Source organism: Pongo pygmaeus, chromosome 10 (assembly GCF_028885625.2).
Source record: "Pongo pygmaeus isolate AG05252 chromosome 10, NHGRI_mPonPyg2-v2.0_pri, whole genome shotgun sequence".
Lineage (NCBI taxonomy): Eukaryota > Metazoa > Chordata > Mammalia > Primates > Hominidae > Pongo > Pongo pygmaeus.
In genome coordinates this window covers 16,423,269-16,437,659 of record NC_072383.2, presented here as the reverse complement: position 1 = coordinate 16,437,659, position 14,391 = coordinate 16,423,269, and the positions used below count along the sequence as shown (strand labels likewise).

General features: G+C 40.9%; 1 protein-coding gene across 3 annotated transcripts in view; it reads right to left on the bottom strand.

The window, feature by feature from the left end:
• Positions 1-14,391, bottom strand: part of DERA (deoxyribose-phosphate aldolase) — a 294,170-nt gene that overhangs the window by 243,818 nt on the left and 35,961 nt on the right. For all 3 annotated transcript variants that reach the window (XR_010127771.1, XM_063672467.1, XM_054445157.2), the window contains exons 2-4: positions 4,800-4,897; positions 3,495-3,642; positions 1,921-2,016 (exon numbers count right to left, since the gene is read on the bottom strand). Coding sequence is in view for 2 of the 3 variants with exons in the window: in XM_063672467.1 (XP_063528537.1) it covers positions 1,921-2,016; positions 3,495-3,642; positions 4,800-4,897 (342 nt within the window). In the remaining variant the exon portion in view is untranslated. The remainder of the gene's footprint in view (positions 1-1,920; positions 2,017-3,494; positions 3,643-4,799; positions 4,898-14,391) is intronic.

Genomic DNA, 14,391 nt, shown 5'->3' with positions numbered 1-14,391 from the left:
AAAAATATAAAAACTAGCCTGGCGTGGTGGTGCACGCCTGCAGCCCCAGCTACTCGGGAGGCTGAGGCAGGAGAACTGCTTGAACTCAGGAGGAGGAGGTTGCAGTGAGCCGAGCCTCCAGCCTGGGTGAGAGTGAGACTCTGTCTCAAAAAAGAAAAACTAAAAAAATTCCTTAGATCTGTTACCTTAGAGGAAAGCATGTTTCTCTGTTGTTTAAAGTAACAACTGAACTGACTGAGGCTGATGAAAAATTAAGGTCTATACAAGTGTAGCTGCCAAATACTTCAGGAACCCTCATAAATCAATTCTACATAAATACTGTACATCATGTTTCTTTTAATATATTCCTAATAAGCTAATGACCTTTATAAACTCCTTTTAAATTTTTACTTATTTTATTTTTTTGTAGAGATCTTTGTTGCCCACGCTGGTCTCAAACTTCTGGCTTTAATCAATCCTCTTGCCTAAGCCCCCCAAAGTGCTGGGATTACAGATGTGAGCCACCATGCCTGGCGTAGACTCCCTTTTTAAAGCATCAGGATATTCCTCTAACATCTCTTAAAACTAGAATCTAATTTTATATCTGTCTATTCATCCATCCATATACACAATACATATCTGTACCGGTAAATACAGATACATATTTACCAAACTAATGTTTTAAAGACTTTTCTGTCATACCAAGTCCTACCGTGTCTATCTGAAGTCAGTGACTTATGAATGCACTCTCTCCTTTATCTTCTAGGTTTTGTGTGGCTTTTATCAGCTCCCGCATGGACTGTGACAAGTCTCCCCTAACTCCATTTCACTCCTTTTCTAATTTAACCAGTACCATCAGGTAACTTACTATGCCATGAAGCTGATCATGTCACACCTCTAACCTTTCAGTGTCTTCCCTATCATCAGAATACAGGCCAAATGCCCCCACATGGCACGATCCCCTCTGCAATTCCGCCCTGACCTCCCTCTCTAGCTTCAACTCCTGTAGCTCCCCTGGCCCTGTCTTCAGAGCCCTGCCTTTGTAGTCAACAACAGCAAACCTTTTCCAGTTCCCTGAACATGCTTTGTGCCTTCACACATGCTAGTGCCTCTGTCTAAAATGTGGTTCCCTACCTTATTAACACTGTGAACTCCTCCTCATCCTTTAAGACCCAGTGCAATTATCTCCACGACGATGCTTTCTCTTACTTTGGTGTCACCAACCTCTGCAGAATATATTGTTCCCTGCTCAGAACTGCAACTACATTTTGCACATATCCCTTTTTTTTTTTTTTTTTTGAGATGGAGTCTTGGTCTATCACCCAAGCTGGAGTGCAGTGGCATGATCTCGGCTCACTGCAACCTCTGCCTCCCAGGTTCAAGCGATTCTCCAGCCTCAGCCTCCCAGTAGCTGGGATTACAGGCACCTGCCACCATGCCTGGCTAATTTTTGTATTTTTAGTAGAGATGGGGTTTTGCCATGTTGGCCAGGCTGGTCTCGTACTCCTGACCTCAAGTGATCCACCTGCTTTGGCCTCCCAAAGTGCTGGGATTATAGTTGTGAGCCACCATCCCCAGCCCGCATATCCTTATTATTATATTTTACATATATGTGTATAACAGAACATGCATACGTGTGTGTTAGTATGCATATATATATATACACACACTACATATCATGCCTTATGATTTTTTTCTTTACCTGACTATTCCTCCTAAACCGAGTTTCTTTAAGGATAGGAATACAGTTCTATATTGTTGGGAATAAATATGTCTTCCACTTACTAAGTAACTAATACACACTAAAATCATGAATAAACACAACTAATTAAACACATAAACTAATTTAAAACACAGTACAAAACTATATATAATATCCCATTGTATGAAGAACTGGAAACATGTTTAAAAAGTAACAACAAAAGCCACAACACATTTTACCTGATGCCACAGGGATATTACAGCCTGCAGCCTTGAGTGCTTTTACAGCATCACACACCCGGGCGGGATAAACACAAACGGCGGCTGTAGTAATGCCTATCAAGAGAAAATAGGAATAGCCAACTTTAAATGAAGTTCAACTCATACAACATGCTTTTAATTATTATTTATATCGCAACACTGGCAAAAATCAAATGAGAGAAAAAATAATTCCCCCACAATGCTGCAATAAATTAAAAGATTTTTATTTTCCACATTCCCTTCTAGTTCTTGACAACATGGATTATTTTCTTATCGTTAAAGTCATGAAAACAAGTTTGATATACTCGTCTTTGAGATTAACATAGTACTGTTTTTTAAAAATGTCTAAATAGTAAACTTGGTGATCATTACTAAATGAAAATATTTCATGTAGATAACAAAATCCGTATTTACAGAGCATTCACATAGGACAACTTGAAGAAAGGACAGTTTGAAGAAGGACAGATGAAGACAAATATAAGTAAAATTTAGAGGGTGGTACCACAAAAATGACATTTAACTAATCCTATTCCCTCTTTTGCAAGAAATAATAAAATCTGAAACGGAAGCCCTGATTTTAAGAAATAAGTTCATAAATTTTTAAAAATTTAGAATTCAAATAGTCACTATAAAACAAAGCAATATCATAAGACCTTACAAGTTGTTACCTTTAAGTGCAATAAATAAGGTGGTATTTTTATGGCCAACTCAAAATAAACACATAATAAATACTTTTCAAAAGCCGTAGAGTTGTCTACCTACAAACCTAAACATGTTTATTTGGGATAAAAGACCTGCATTGGGCCAATTCAACGTCTCTAGTTGCACTCACAGCAGATAGGCATTCGGGGGCCATGGAGCATACTCCATGGGAAGGAGACCTGGCTCCCAAAACCTGCCCAGCAAGTAACAAGACGTGTAGTCTTGGGAATGCCACTTAGCCTTCCAGATCTTGGTTTCTTTATTTAGAAAACAAGGGAATCAATTCTTACAGGTGTCCAACATCTCCAAAACGCTAAGGTTCTAAACTTATGGCAACTCTAGAAAGTCCTTCTATTCATGTATACTAAGGCAGTGAATATGACTTTTTTTTGAAAGATCTAACCTAATATATAAGCAGACTATACTTCTCATTTGCACTTTATTTTCAAAAGTATTTCATATACTCACAGAAAATACTTTATGTATGAGATGTGATTATTAAGTAATGAGACTGGCTTTTTCACATGTGGCTAGGGAATCAGAATGAGTATTTCAGTGTCACTAAACAGAAATTTTCCAAAACTGAACAACTGAAAAGAAATAAAGTCACTCTCTACCAAGTACTTTAATCCATTGATGGAAAGAACTGACCTCAAAAAAAAAAAAAAAAAAGACTCAGATTCTCCTCCTGCTGTTTTTCAGAGAAGAATCTGTCTATGCATACATAACAAGAGTTTCTATCATGGATTCTATCACCGCTATCATTAGCAGCTGTATCTTAAGTCCTCTTTGATTTAGCAATCAGTATTGTAAGCACTAAACACCACATAGATCACACACAACAACATTACCTTTATCATGCATATTTAAAGCTTTTAAGAGATCTTCCCGGATTGGGTATTTGGCTTTACAACAGAGCCTTTGAATGTTGGAAGATGTATCATCACCTGAAAGTGTAGTAAGATCTATAAAGGTAACAGCTTTCAGGAGCCAAGCAGCCTGGTTTAAACAAAAGTGAAAACAAAGTAAATTTAATAAATAAACAGACAAACAAACCTCCAACCCAGTTGGTTAGTAGAGAATCATTAGACAAGTATGGGTGTTAATATCTTATGCCTACACTGTTCAATGGAATATTCTGATATAGGATATAAACACAGCTCAAGAGCCACTAACAAGATGAACACTGCCCAAAATAAAAGGGAGGAAGAGTAGGCTTAAACATTTTTTTCTCCCACAGATATCCCAAATTGAAACCCCTATTAGCCCATGTCTCCCCACTTATGACTACTCCATCTCAGCCAAAGGGAGAGCCCATCAGAGCCACCCTGACAAAGAAGAACTCCGAAAGAAGGTTTTTATCTTACATTTTACCTCCTGCTCTGGGATCTGGGATGAGATTATTGTTTTTAAAAGTTTCCAAGTTTTTTGGTGTTTTGTTTTTCAATTTAATCCAATTCCATTTTTAAAACAATATTCATATTTCACAACTCAGTCTGATGAATTTTCTTTTATCTTTTCAACCAGAATATTACTAAGGATGAGCAAAACGTGAACTATCACTCTCAAGGATTCAATCACAGTATTCTGCCTCACTTGTGAAATGAACTCTGAATTCCCTTTAATCCTACACAGCACGTCTTTGGTTGGGATACACTGAAGAAAATGCTGACCGCAAGTACTCTACGAAACATCATTTTTGGAATTTTGAAAAATGATTTATGGAAAATAATAGTAAGGTAAACATGATGGTCAAGAAAGGTCAACTCTTAAACCTAAGGGCCTCAACAGTGGACACATCAAGTTTAGATGTTAGGGCTTTAAAATTAAAACAGAAGACAACCAAAGAAGGCATGTCTAAAAAACTGAATAAATGTGTTGAGAAAATATGCCATTTAATTCACTCATGAATAAAGATGCCTCAAATTCATTTGCGGTTTTGCCACTCAAGAGTGATAAGATTTTAACTTGTTTGGATAAATGTGTTATCTTTCTCCAACCCATCATCATCATATATGAATTATTGAAATAAGTCATGGACAGCTGCAATCTTTTAAGTTTAGATGCATCTTGAGCAAAATTCAATATTGTGGCCTTGAGGGAAGAGACCATGCATTGTAAAATACAGGCACAGAATGCTCAAGAAGAACCCTTACCTGCCACTCCTTTTTCACGGTTCTGCGAGCCTGGATTTGTTCCGCACGCCTCAGAACTGCCGGGTGATTCACTTGTATTTTGGAGATCCAGCTAAGGTCTAAAACAGACAGAAAAACACTTTCTGAAACCTAAAGTTTCATTAAATATAGTCACCTATTTTTACATGGCCCTTGAAAGGATACATTTATCATTTGACATCAACCTTTCTTTAAAGCTTATGTTTCTTTTTTGTACAATCATAAATAAACAACCTTGTTGATGGAAGCCCAGTCAACAAAAGGCATACTTCATGCAAAATCACTGCCATTACTTTCAAAGGCAAAAACCACAATTGCTTCTGTACCAACCTATACATTTGCAACTTGAAGAACCTGTATTGATTCATCACACAGACATGTCTAACAACGTGGGAAATGTGTGTTACCCATGCCACGTACCTCACCTCTGACAGCTAAGACTTATTGGTGAGTGTCCAGCCCAGGAGAGCAAATGATTAACAAATCTTAAGTGAACTAATGGTGGGGCTTACAGAAAGTGTGCTCACTACCCGCTTACTGGCAAGATTAATACCTACTGCATACTGACAGGATACAGCCCATTCTTTCTTCAAAGAAAAATTTTTCAAAATGTATTAGAAACAACAACATTGACTGATAAAACAGAAGTTAGAAAAAAAGAAAGAAGAAATTCTTTAAAGTTTCAGGAGATATCTCTGTTGCTGTTGTTCCGAAATGCTCTCTCCTATCCTGATCCACTCGCTCTTCTCTTCCAGCTAACTGTAATTTCCACCTTCAGACCTGGTCTAAACATTAGCTGTTGTGAAAACACTGTCAGCTCCCCAGACACAGCTAACATTTGGATAGATCTCTACCACAGAACTTGTAATCAATTCATCAAGGATTCCTAGTGAAACTATTTGTTGTACTTAGTACATTGTCAGCCACGATCTTACTCATCTTTAGGTGTCTAACATCCAACAGTGTTTGGTACACGTATTTCAACTTCATCCAACAATACCCTATAAACATAGGTGGCCTCACGGTAAATCGGACATGAACATTATTTACCTTCTATAACTAACCTCACTTCTATATCTCTCCAGCAATTCCATGTTTTTAAAAGAGCCTTAAAAGAGTACTGTGGGAAAAAAGTTATCCATTAGAAAAAATGCACTAATTACAAAACTCTTTATAATGCAATGAGGAAAACTGCTGATCACATACTGTATCATGTAACAATACAAATTTAAGTATTTGCATCTAAACTAAGGTTTACAGATGACATTCTTTCTCTCACTCATTTTCATTTCATTCTTCTTAAAAGTATCAGTATTAAAGGTATAGAAATTGCAAGGTGGACTCTGAGTGATTAATAATGATCTTATTTAAATTTCACTGAAGAAGAAAGAGAGTTTGGGTGCTTCTTTTTCTCTCTAATTATTTTGTTAGCTGAAATCATTTAACAAACCAGATTTTTAACATTTCAATCCATCTGCTCCTGCTCCTCAAAGATATTGTATGTTTTCCTGCTTGTTTGCTGAGCCAACTTCACAGAGAAAATGGGAGTCTGGGGTCAGGCCGATGAAATCTGCCTCTGCTTTCCCACTCAAGGGCTGTTTTTGTTCTAGCAGAGCCCGAGAAAATCAGACCAGACACTCTAGACTTCGTCCCAATTTATCTAAGACCTGTAAGAAACACCCCGTACTCAAACACAGGGGAGGCTCTTTTTTTTTTTTTTCCAGACACAGTCTCTCTCTGTCGCCCAGGCTGGAATGCAGTGGTACGATCTTGGCTCACTGCAACCTCCACCTCCCGGGTTCAAATGAACTCATGCCTCAGCCTCCCAAGGAGCCAGGGCTACAGGCGTGCGCCACCACGCCAGGCTAATTTTTGTATTTTTAATAGAGACAGGGTTTCACCATGTTGGCCAGGCTGGTGTCGAACTCCCGACCTCAAGTGATCTACCTGCCTCGCCCTCCTAAAGTGCTGGGATTACAGGCATGAGCCACCGCACCCAGCCCTGAGAGGCTTTTTTTTTTGGAGGCTTTTTTTTTTTTTTTCTCCTCAGATGATTGATAATGCTGATTGGGTTCGTGGTAAAGACTGTTTCAGGCAGATACAGAAAAATGAGTGAAGAGTATGTGAACTCCAAGACTCACTGCCAACTAATTGTTGACCGTGATCAAAAAGAGGTAGGCCTATTACTCAGTGGGGCAAGGCTTTGAGAGGCTGTCCTTTATCGGTCACAGGACACCCCTGAAGTCCTTCCCCTTCTCTACTCCCAACTCACCACTACCACTACTGTCGCCACTGGAAACACTGGCACCACTGTTGGAGAGGGGTCTCAGGCAAACACAAGCCTCTTCCTTCACCATCTGGCTCCTTCCTCCTTCTCAAGCACCAGCTCCTTCCTCATGGGTCCTCTGCCTCTGTGGTGCAGACTTCCTAAACTACTGGCAGTTCCCTGACACATTATGCCAGGCTGTCTCTGGATCTGGGCATGCTGCATGCTCCTTCTACCAAGAATGCCCTTCCCTGCTTTGCGAACAGTGAACTGCTGCTCATCCTTTAAGACTCAGTTCAAATGTCACCTTCTCTGGGAGCCTTCCCTGAACCTCACAGGTTGAGACATCCCTTTGCTTCTTTGTGCTTCCAAACCCCCTTCACTCAGAACGCCACTGATGTGTCCAAATGTTTATGTCCCCAAAAGGTTTTTTAAAACTCCAAGCGAAGGACCTGACACACGGGTGGCATACGATAAATAAGTCGAGTGGTTCCTAAAGACCAGAAAGGATTTAATTCTGGGCAATGTCTTTCTCCACTGCTTCAGACTAGAAAGGGCTTTTGGATCTCTACAAGAAAATGTTGGGACTGAGGTATGAATGGGATGCCTGGGAACTTTCACCTTAAAAACCAATTTTGAGTACACCAAAGGTGAGAACTCACAAGGTCTGCTCTTGCACTTCTCAGAAACCTCTTGCCAGAGGTCCCTGCAAACCATCTACTGGAGAATATAATGGGATTTCTTCTCTCACAATATCAGCCTTGACTGCTAAAAATATCATTAGCGGTCATAAAATTATCCAGCCCCATATTTAATGTAGCCACAAAATTTGCCTCTGTGACCTCCCATGGCAATGAATTATGTAAGTGACTATCTCGTTTTATTAGCACTTAATTTGCTACTCTTTAATTTCATCAAATAACCCATGTTCTCCTATTATGGGGTCTGGGGAGAAGAAAGGACTGATCGGCCTTTGTTATGTCCTTCATAATTTTTAATATTTTATTCAAGTACCCTTTAGCGTCTCCTTTCCAGGAGAAGTGATTCTAATGCACATAATCTCATCAGGACCAAAGAATCTTCTTATGGGGCCAAGAGGGGTTTTAAGTACACGCCTTTGGGGAGAACAGATATGAAACCATAATTGGAAGGCAATGATACTCTTCTCTTAAAATTCTCCAATGAAAAAAATCCCACTATTTATCTTAATACGTCATTTTGGTGGTTTTTAGGCCCTTGTGTTGGTGATAAATTTGTCCTCAAATACTCTTCTCAAAATTTATTTTTTTTATTATTATTATTATTATTATTATTATTATTATTATTATTTCTGGTTCAAGTCTTAGTGGAGATGGAGGTCATTTTCCCTGCAACTTTACTTTCTAGTCTTTCCATCATTTTCATTTGTGTTTCCGCAGAAGTTCCTGTATTTTTCACAGTATTCCTAAAACATGTAACACCAAATGATAACCCTATGAAAGGAGGCGCATTTTCTATTTTGATTTTAACTTTGATCCTAATACACAAAAATAAAAACTTACCACACTGGCTGGATAAAAAGTCAAGTTCAGAGGAAGGGTAGGTCACAGTAGGCTTATCCAGCTGGCTAAAACAACCCTAATGGATAAGTAGAGATTTCTGATTCACCGTAAAGCATTGTTTCTCAGTCTAGAGACATTTTTGGTCGCCACAGATGAGGTAGGGGGATTCTAGAGGGGAAGGTGCCACTTGTATCTAGTGGGTAGAGGCCAAGGATACTGCTCAATATCCTACAAGGCACCCACAACTTAGAATTATGTAGTCCCAAACATCAACAGTGCCAAAGCTGAGAAACTCTGCCCAAAAAACTGGGCAGGATGCAGGAAAAATAAACCGGACGCACTGCAAGTCTGTGGGGCTGTCAGAAGCAAAAGCAGGTTGGCTAAATGTGACTGAATGTGGCTTGTTTGACTGACTGTGGCTTATTTGTAAAGTGATGTAAGCACCAGGCTGAGTGTAGACATGGGCTGTCCAGTCAGGAGCCACACACGTGTGCCTACCTGAGCCCCTGAAATGTGGATAGTCCAAATCGAGATGTGCTTTAAGTGTAAAATACACAGACTTCAAAGATTCAGTACAAAAAGAAGGATGTAAAATATCTAATTACGTTTTAACATTGATTTCACAATGAAATTATAATATTTGGGGTACACTTGGCTAAGTAAAATGCTATTAAAATATTTTCACCTGTTCCTTTTTATTTTTTTGTAATGCGCACACTTGAAAATTTAAAATGACTCCATGTCTCACATTATGTTTCTATTGGCTCTAGGCTCTAGTCTAGACTTCATGATACAGGTGACCAGAAGTCACAGAAGATTTCCAAACAGGGCTGTAACAGAATTAAAGGAGTATTTAAAAAAAAGTAATCAGTACACAGAATATGTCCCATGGAAATACTTACGTAAGTCTGCAAATGCAAACATGAAAAGGCATTTGTGGCAGCACTGTTGCAAATGACACCAAGATCCATGTCTTGTTCAATAATATATAGCAAATCCATAATACGGAATACAATCCAGCCATTAAAAAGAACGAAGTACAGGCCGGGTGCAGTGGCTCACGCCTGTAATCCCAGCACCTTGGGAGGCCAAGGCAGGTGGATCACGAGGTCAGGAGTTCGAAACCAGCCTGGCCAATATGGTGAAACCCCGTCTCTACTAAAAATACAAAAATTAGCTGGGCATGGTAGTGCAAGCCTGTAGTCTCAGCTAGTCAGGGGACTGAGGCAGAAGAATTGCTTGAACTCGGGAGGCAGAGGTTTCAGTGAGCCGAGATTGCACCACTGTACTCCAGCCTGGGCAACAGAGCGAGACTCCCTCTCAAAAAAAAAAAAAAAAAAAAAAAGAACGAGGTACATCAGTAAGTACTGTTGTAGAAAACTGATTATGATACATTACTCAGTAAAATAAGAAATATGCACAGCAGTGTGCTTTTTAAAATAAAACTGTTAATAAAAACAAAAAGAATACAAAACATGTATCTATTGGTGTATATGCAAAAAAAAAATAAACTATATGCCAAATTGATAGAAGTGTTTCTCTTCAGAGGTAAGATTATATTCCTACTTTCTCACGTTATATATTCCCCTAATATTTAAACATTCTTACAAAGAGCATGCATTATCTTAGTGAGCAGGAAATATAACACATAATAATACTTAACTCTTGAATTAAGAGGAAGCGCCAGGCAGCAGTGTGAAGGACAGGTAGAAGGAAAGGCAGACTACAGTAGGTAAACCAGTAAGGCAGCTGTCTGTGGTCCAGGCACCAGCATTATACAACACCTACTTGGGGCATTTTCACAGCTCTAAACCCTTCGTGATCAATCTTTGGCCACTGAGCTATTCCAGAAAGCCAGCCTGACACAGCTACACAGTGTCAGGCAGAAATGATGATGTCAGAATGCCCTATTTCTGTTCCCATAGAAAAGATCACCAAAATCTTCACCACAGGCCCCCAGGTAGAAACTGGTAATTACATTGCTCCTACATGACACCAACATTACAAGGGGATGAGATGGGCCCACACTCTACTTAGAGCCTGCTCTGGCCCACCCAAAGCTGTGCTCCTCCCCATGGGCAGGGGTCTGTGGGGCCAAGGGCACAGACTGTCCCTGGGCCAACGTTCCCCTCTAGTCCATGCTCAAGGTACACAGGACCCAGAGTTCCTAGATCAAATGGCTCCAGCCTTGTTTACAGAGTCTGCAGGGATCTCTACCCAAAGTCAAGACTTACACAAGATACAAGACAGACAAGGGACAGAAAACCTCCTGGAGAGTTTGATAAATGCAAGTCTGTCTATGAATACCATTCATTCATTCAACTAATAGCAAAGGGCTATCCAAAATGGTGCCAGACACCACTGGAGGCTCTAGAGATTGAGCAGTGCTGAAAAAACAAAATCCTTCTTCTCATAGGCCTTTCCTAATAAGAGTTAAACACATAAATATCTATTAACTATATTATACATCTGAGCTATAATGAAAAGTTATATAGGGTAAGAAAATGGAGAATGTAGGATGGGCATGAGCCAGGAAAATCTGGTAATAAAACATCTGAGCAGGGCCCCAGGCGAAATAAGCAATGAGGCCATCATATAGGAAAACAGTGTTCTAGGCAGAAATGTCAGAGGCATTTGAACCAGAGCAACTCCATCTTGCATAGGGGCTGGGTAAAATGAGGCTGAAACTTACTGGGCTGCATTCCCAGACGGCTAAGGCATTCTAAGTCACAGGATGAGACCGGAGGTCAGCACAAGATACAGGTCATACAGACCTTGCTGATAAAACAGGTTGCAGTAAAGAAGCCAGCTAAAACCCACCAAAACCAAAATGGCTGCAAGAGTGACCTCTGGTCCTCCTCACTGCCACACTCCCGCCAGTGCCATGACAGTTTACAAATGCCATGGCAACATCAGGAAGTTACCCTATATGGTCTAAAAAGGGGAGGCATGAATAATCCACCCCTTGTTTAGCATATAATCAGGAAATAACCATTAAAAATAGCAACCAGAAGCCCTCAGGGCTGCTCTGTCTATGGAGCAGCCATTCTTTTATTCCTTTACTTTCTTAATAAACTTGTTTTCACTTTACTCTGGACTCGCCCTAAATTCTTTCTTGTGCAAGATCCAAGAACCCTCTCTTGGGGTCTGCATCAGGACCCCTTTCCGGTAACAGAAAGAGGAGAAGGCAAGAGTGAACAGTCATATCTAAGGCAAAGCAGGGACACAGTGTAATCAGAGGAAAGTAGGCAAGGCCAGGTACGGGAAATGGAAGAGAGGGTGATAAGGGCCAGATCATATAGTAAAATATTTTCCAAAATGAGGGTAATAACCCACAGATAAGTCATGAAATCAATTTTCTCAGCGGCAACCAGCATTTTTAAAAAAGAAGAAACAGGTAGGCGGTTCCAAGATGGTGGAATAGGAACAGCTCCAGTCTACAGCTCCCAGCATGAGCAATGCAGAAGACAGGTGATTTCTGCATTTCCAACTGAGGTACCGGGTTCATCTCACTGGGGCTTGTCAGACAGTAGGTGCAGGACAGTGGGTGCAGCCCACTGAGCATGAGCCGAAGCAGGGCGAGGCATCACCTCACACAGGAAGCACAAGGGGTCAGGTAATTCCCCTTCCTAGCCAAGGGAAGCTGTGACAGATGGCGCCTGGAAAATTGGGTCACTCCCACCTTAACACTGCGCTTTTCAAATCATCTTAGCAAATGGCACACCGGGAGATTATATCCCACGCCCGGCTCAGAGGGTCCCACGCCCACGGAGCCTTGCTCATTGCGAGCACAGCAGTCTGAGATCCAACTGCAAGGCGGCAGCGAGGCTGGGGGAGGGGTGCCCGCCATTGCTGAGGCCTGAATAGGTAAATAGAGCTGCTGGGAAGCTCGAACTGGGTATAGCCCACCACTGCTCCAGGAGGCCTGCCTGCCTCTGTAGACTCCACCTCTGGGGGCAGGGCATAGCCAAACAAAAGGCAGCAGAAACCTCTGCAGACTTAAATGTCCCTATCTGAAGCTTTGAAGAGAGTAGTGGTTCTCCCAGCATGGAGTCTGAGATCTGAGAATGGACAGACTGCCTCCTCAAGTGGGTCCTTGACCCCTGAGTAGCCTAACTGGGAGGCACCCCCCAGTAGGGGCAGACTGACACTCCACATGGCCGGGTTCCCCTCTGAGACGAAGCTCCCAGAGGAACGATCAGACAGCAACATTTGCTGTCCAGCAATATTCGCCATTCTGCAGCCTCCGCTGCTGACACCAAGGCAAACAGGGTCTGGAGTGGACCTCCAGCAAACTCCAACAGACCTGCAGCTGAGGGTCCTGACTGTTAGAAGGAAAACTAACAAACAGAAAGGACATCCACACCAAAATCCCATCTGTACGTCACCATCATCAAAGACCAAAGATAGATAAAACCACAAAGATGGGGAAAAAACAGAGCAGAAAAGCTGAAAATTCTAAAAATCAGAGTGCCTCTCCCCCTCCAAAGGAACGCAGTTTCTCGCCAGCAATGGAACAAAGCTGGACGGAGAATGACTTTGACGAGTTGAGAGAAGAAGGCTTCAGACAATGAAACTACTCTGAGCTAAAAGAGGAAGTTAGAACCTGTTGCAAAGAAGATAAAAACCTTGAAAAAAGATTAGACAAATGGCTAACTAGAATAACCAGTGTACAGAAGTCCTTAAATGACCTGATGGAGCTGAAAACCATGGCACGAGAACTACATGACAAATACACAAGCTTCAGTAGCTGATTCGATCAACTGGAAGAAAGGGTATCAATGATTGGAGATCAAATGTATGAAATGAAGTGAGAGATTTAGAGAAAAAAGAGTAAAAAGAAATGGACAAAGCCTCCAAGAAATATGGGACTATGTGAAAAGACCAAATCGACATCTGACTGGTGTACCTGAAAGTGACGGGGAGAATGGAACCAAGTTGGAAAACACTCTGCAGGATATTATCCAGGAGAACTTCCCCAACCCAGCAACGCAGGCCAACATTCAAATTCAGGAAATAAAGAGAACGCCACAAAGATACTCCTCGAGAAGAGCAACTCCAAGACACATAACTGTCAGATTCACAAAAGTTGAAATGAAAGAAAAAAATATTAAAGGCAGCCAGAGAGAAAGGTTGGGTTACCCACAAAGGGAAGCCCATCAGACTAACAGCGGATCTCTCGGAAGAAACTCTACAAGCCAGAAGAGAGTGGGGGCCAATATTCAACATTCTTAAAGAAAACAATTTTCAACCCAGAAGTTCATAACCAGCCAAACTAAGCTTCATAAGTGAAGGAGAAATAAAATTCTTGACAGACAAGCAAATGCTGAGAGATTTTGTCACCACCAGGCCTGCCCTAAAAGAGCTCCTGAAGGAAGCACTAAACGTGGAAAGCAACAATTGGTACCAGCCACTGCAAAAACACGCCAAATTGTAAAGACCGTCAATGCTAGGATGAAACTGCATCAACTAACGAGCAAAATAACCAGTTAACATCATAATGACAGGATCAAATTCACATATAACAATATTAACCTTAAATGTAAATGGGCTAAATGCTCCAATTAAAAGACACAGACTGGTAAATTGGATAAAGAGTCAAGACCCATCAATGTACTGTATACAGCAGACCCATCTCACGTGCAGAGACACACATAGGATCAAAATAAAGGGATGGAGGAAGATCTACCAAGCAAATGGAAAACAAAAAAAAGGCAGGGGTTGCAATCCTATTCGCTGATAAAACAGACTTTAAACCAACAAAGAT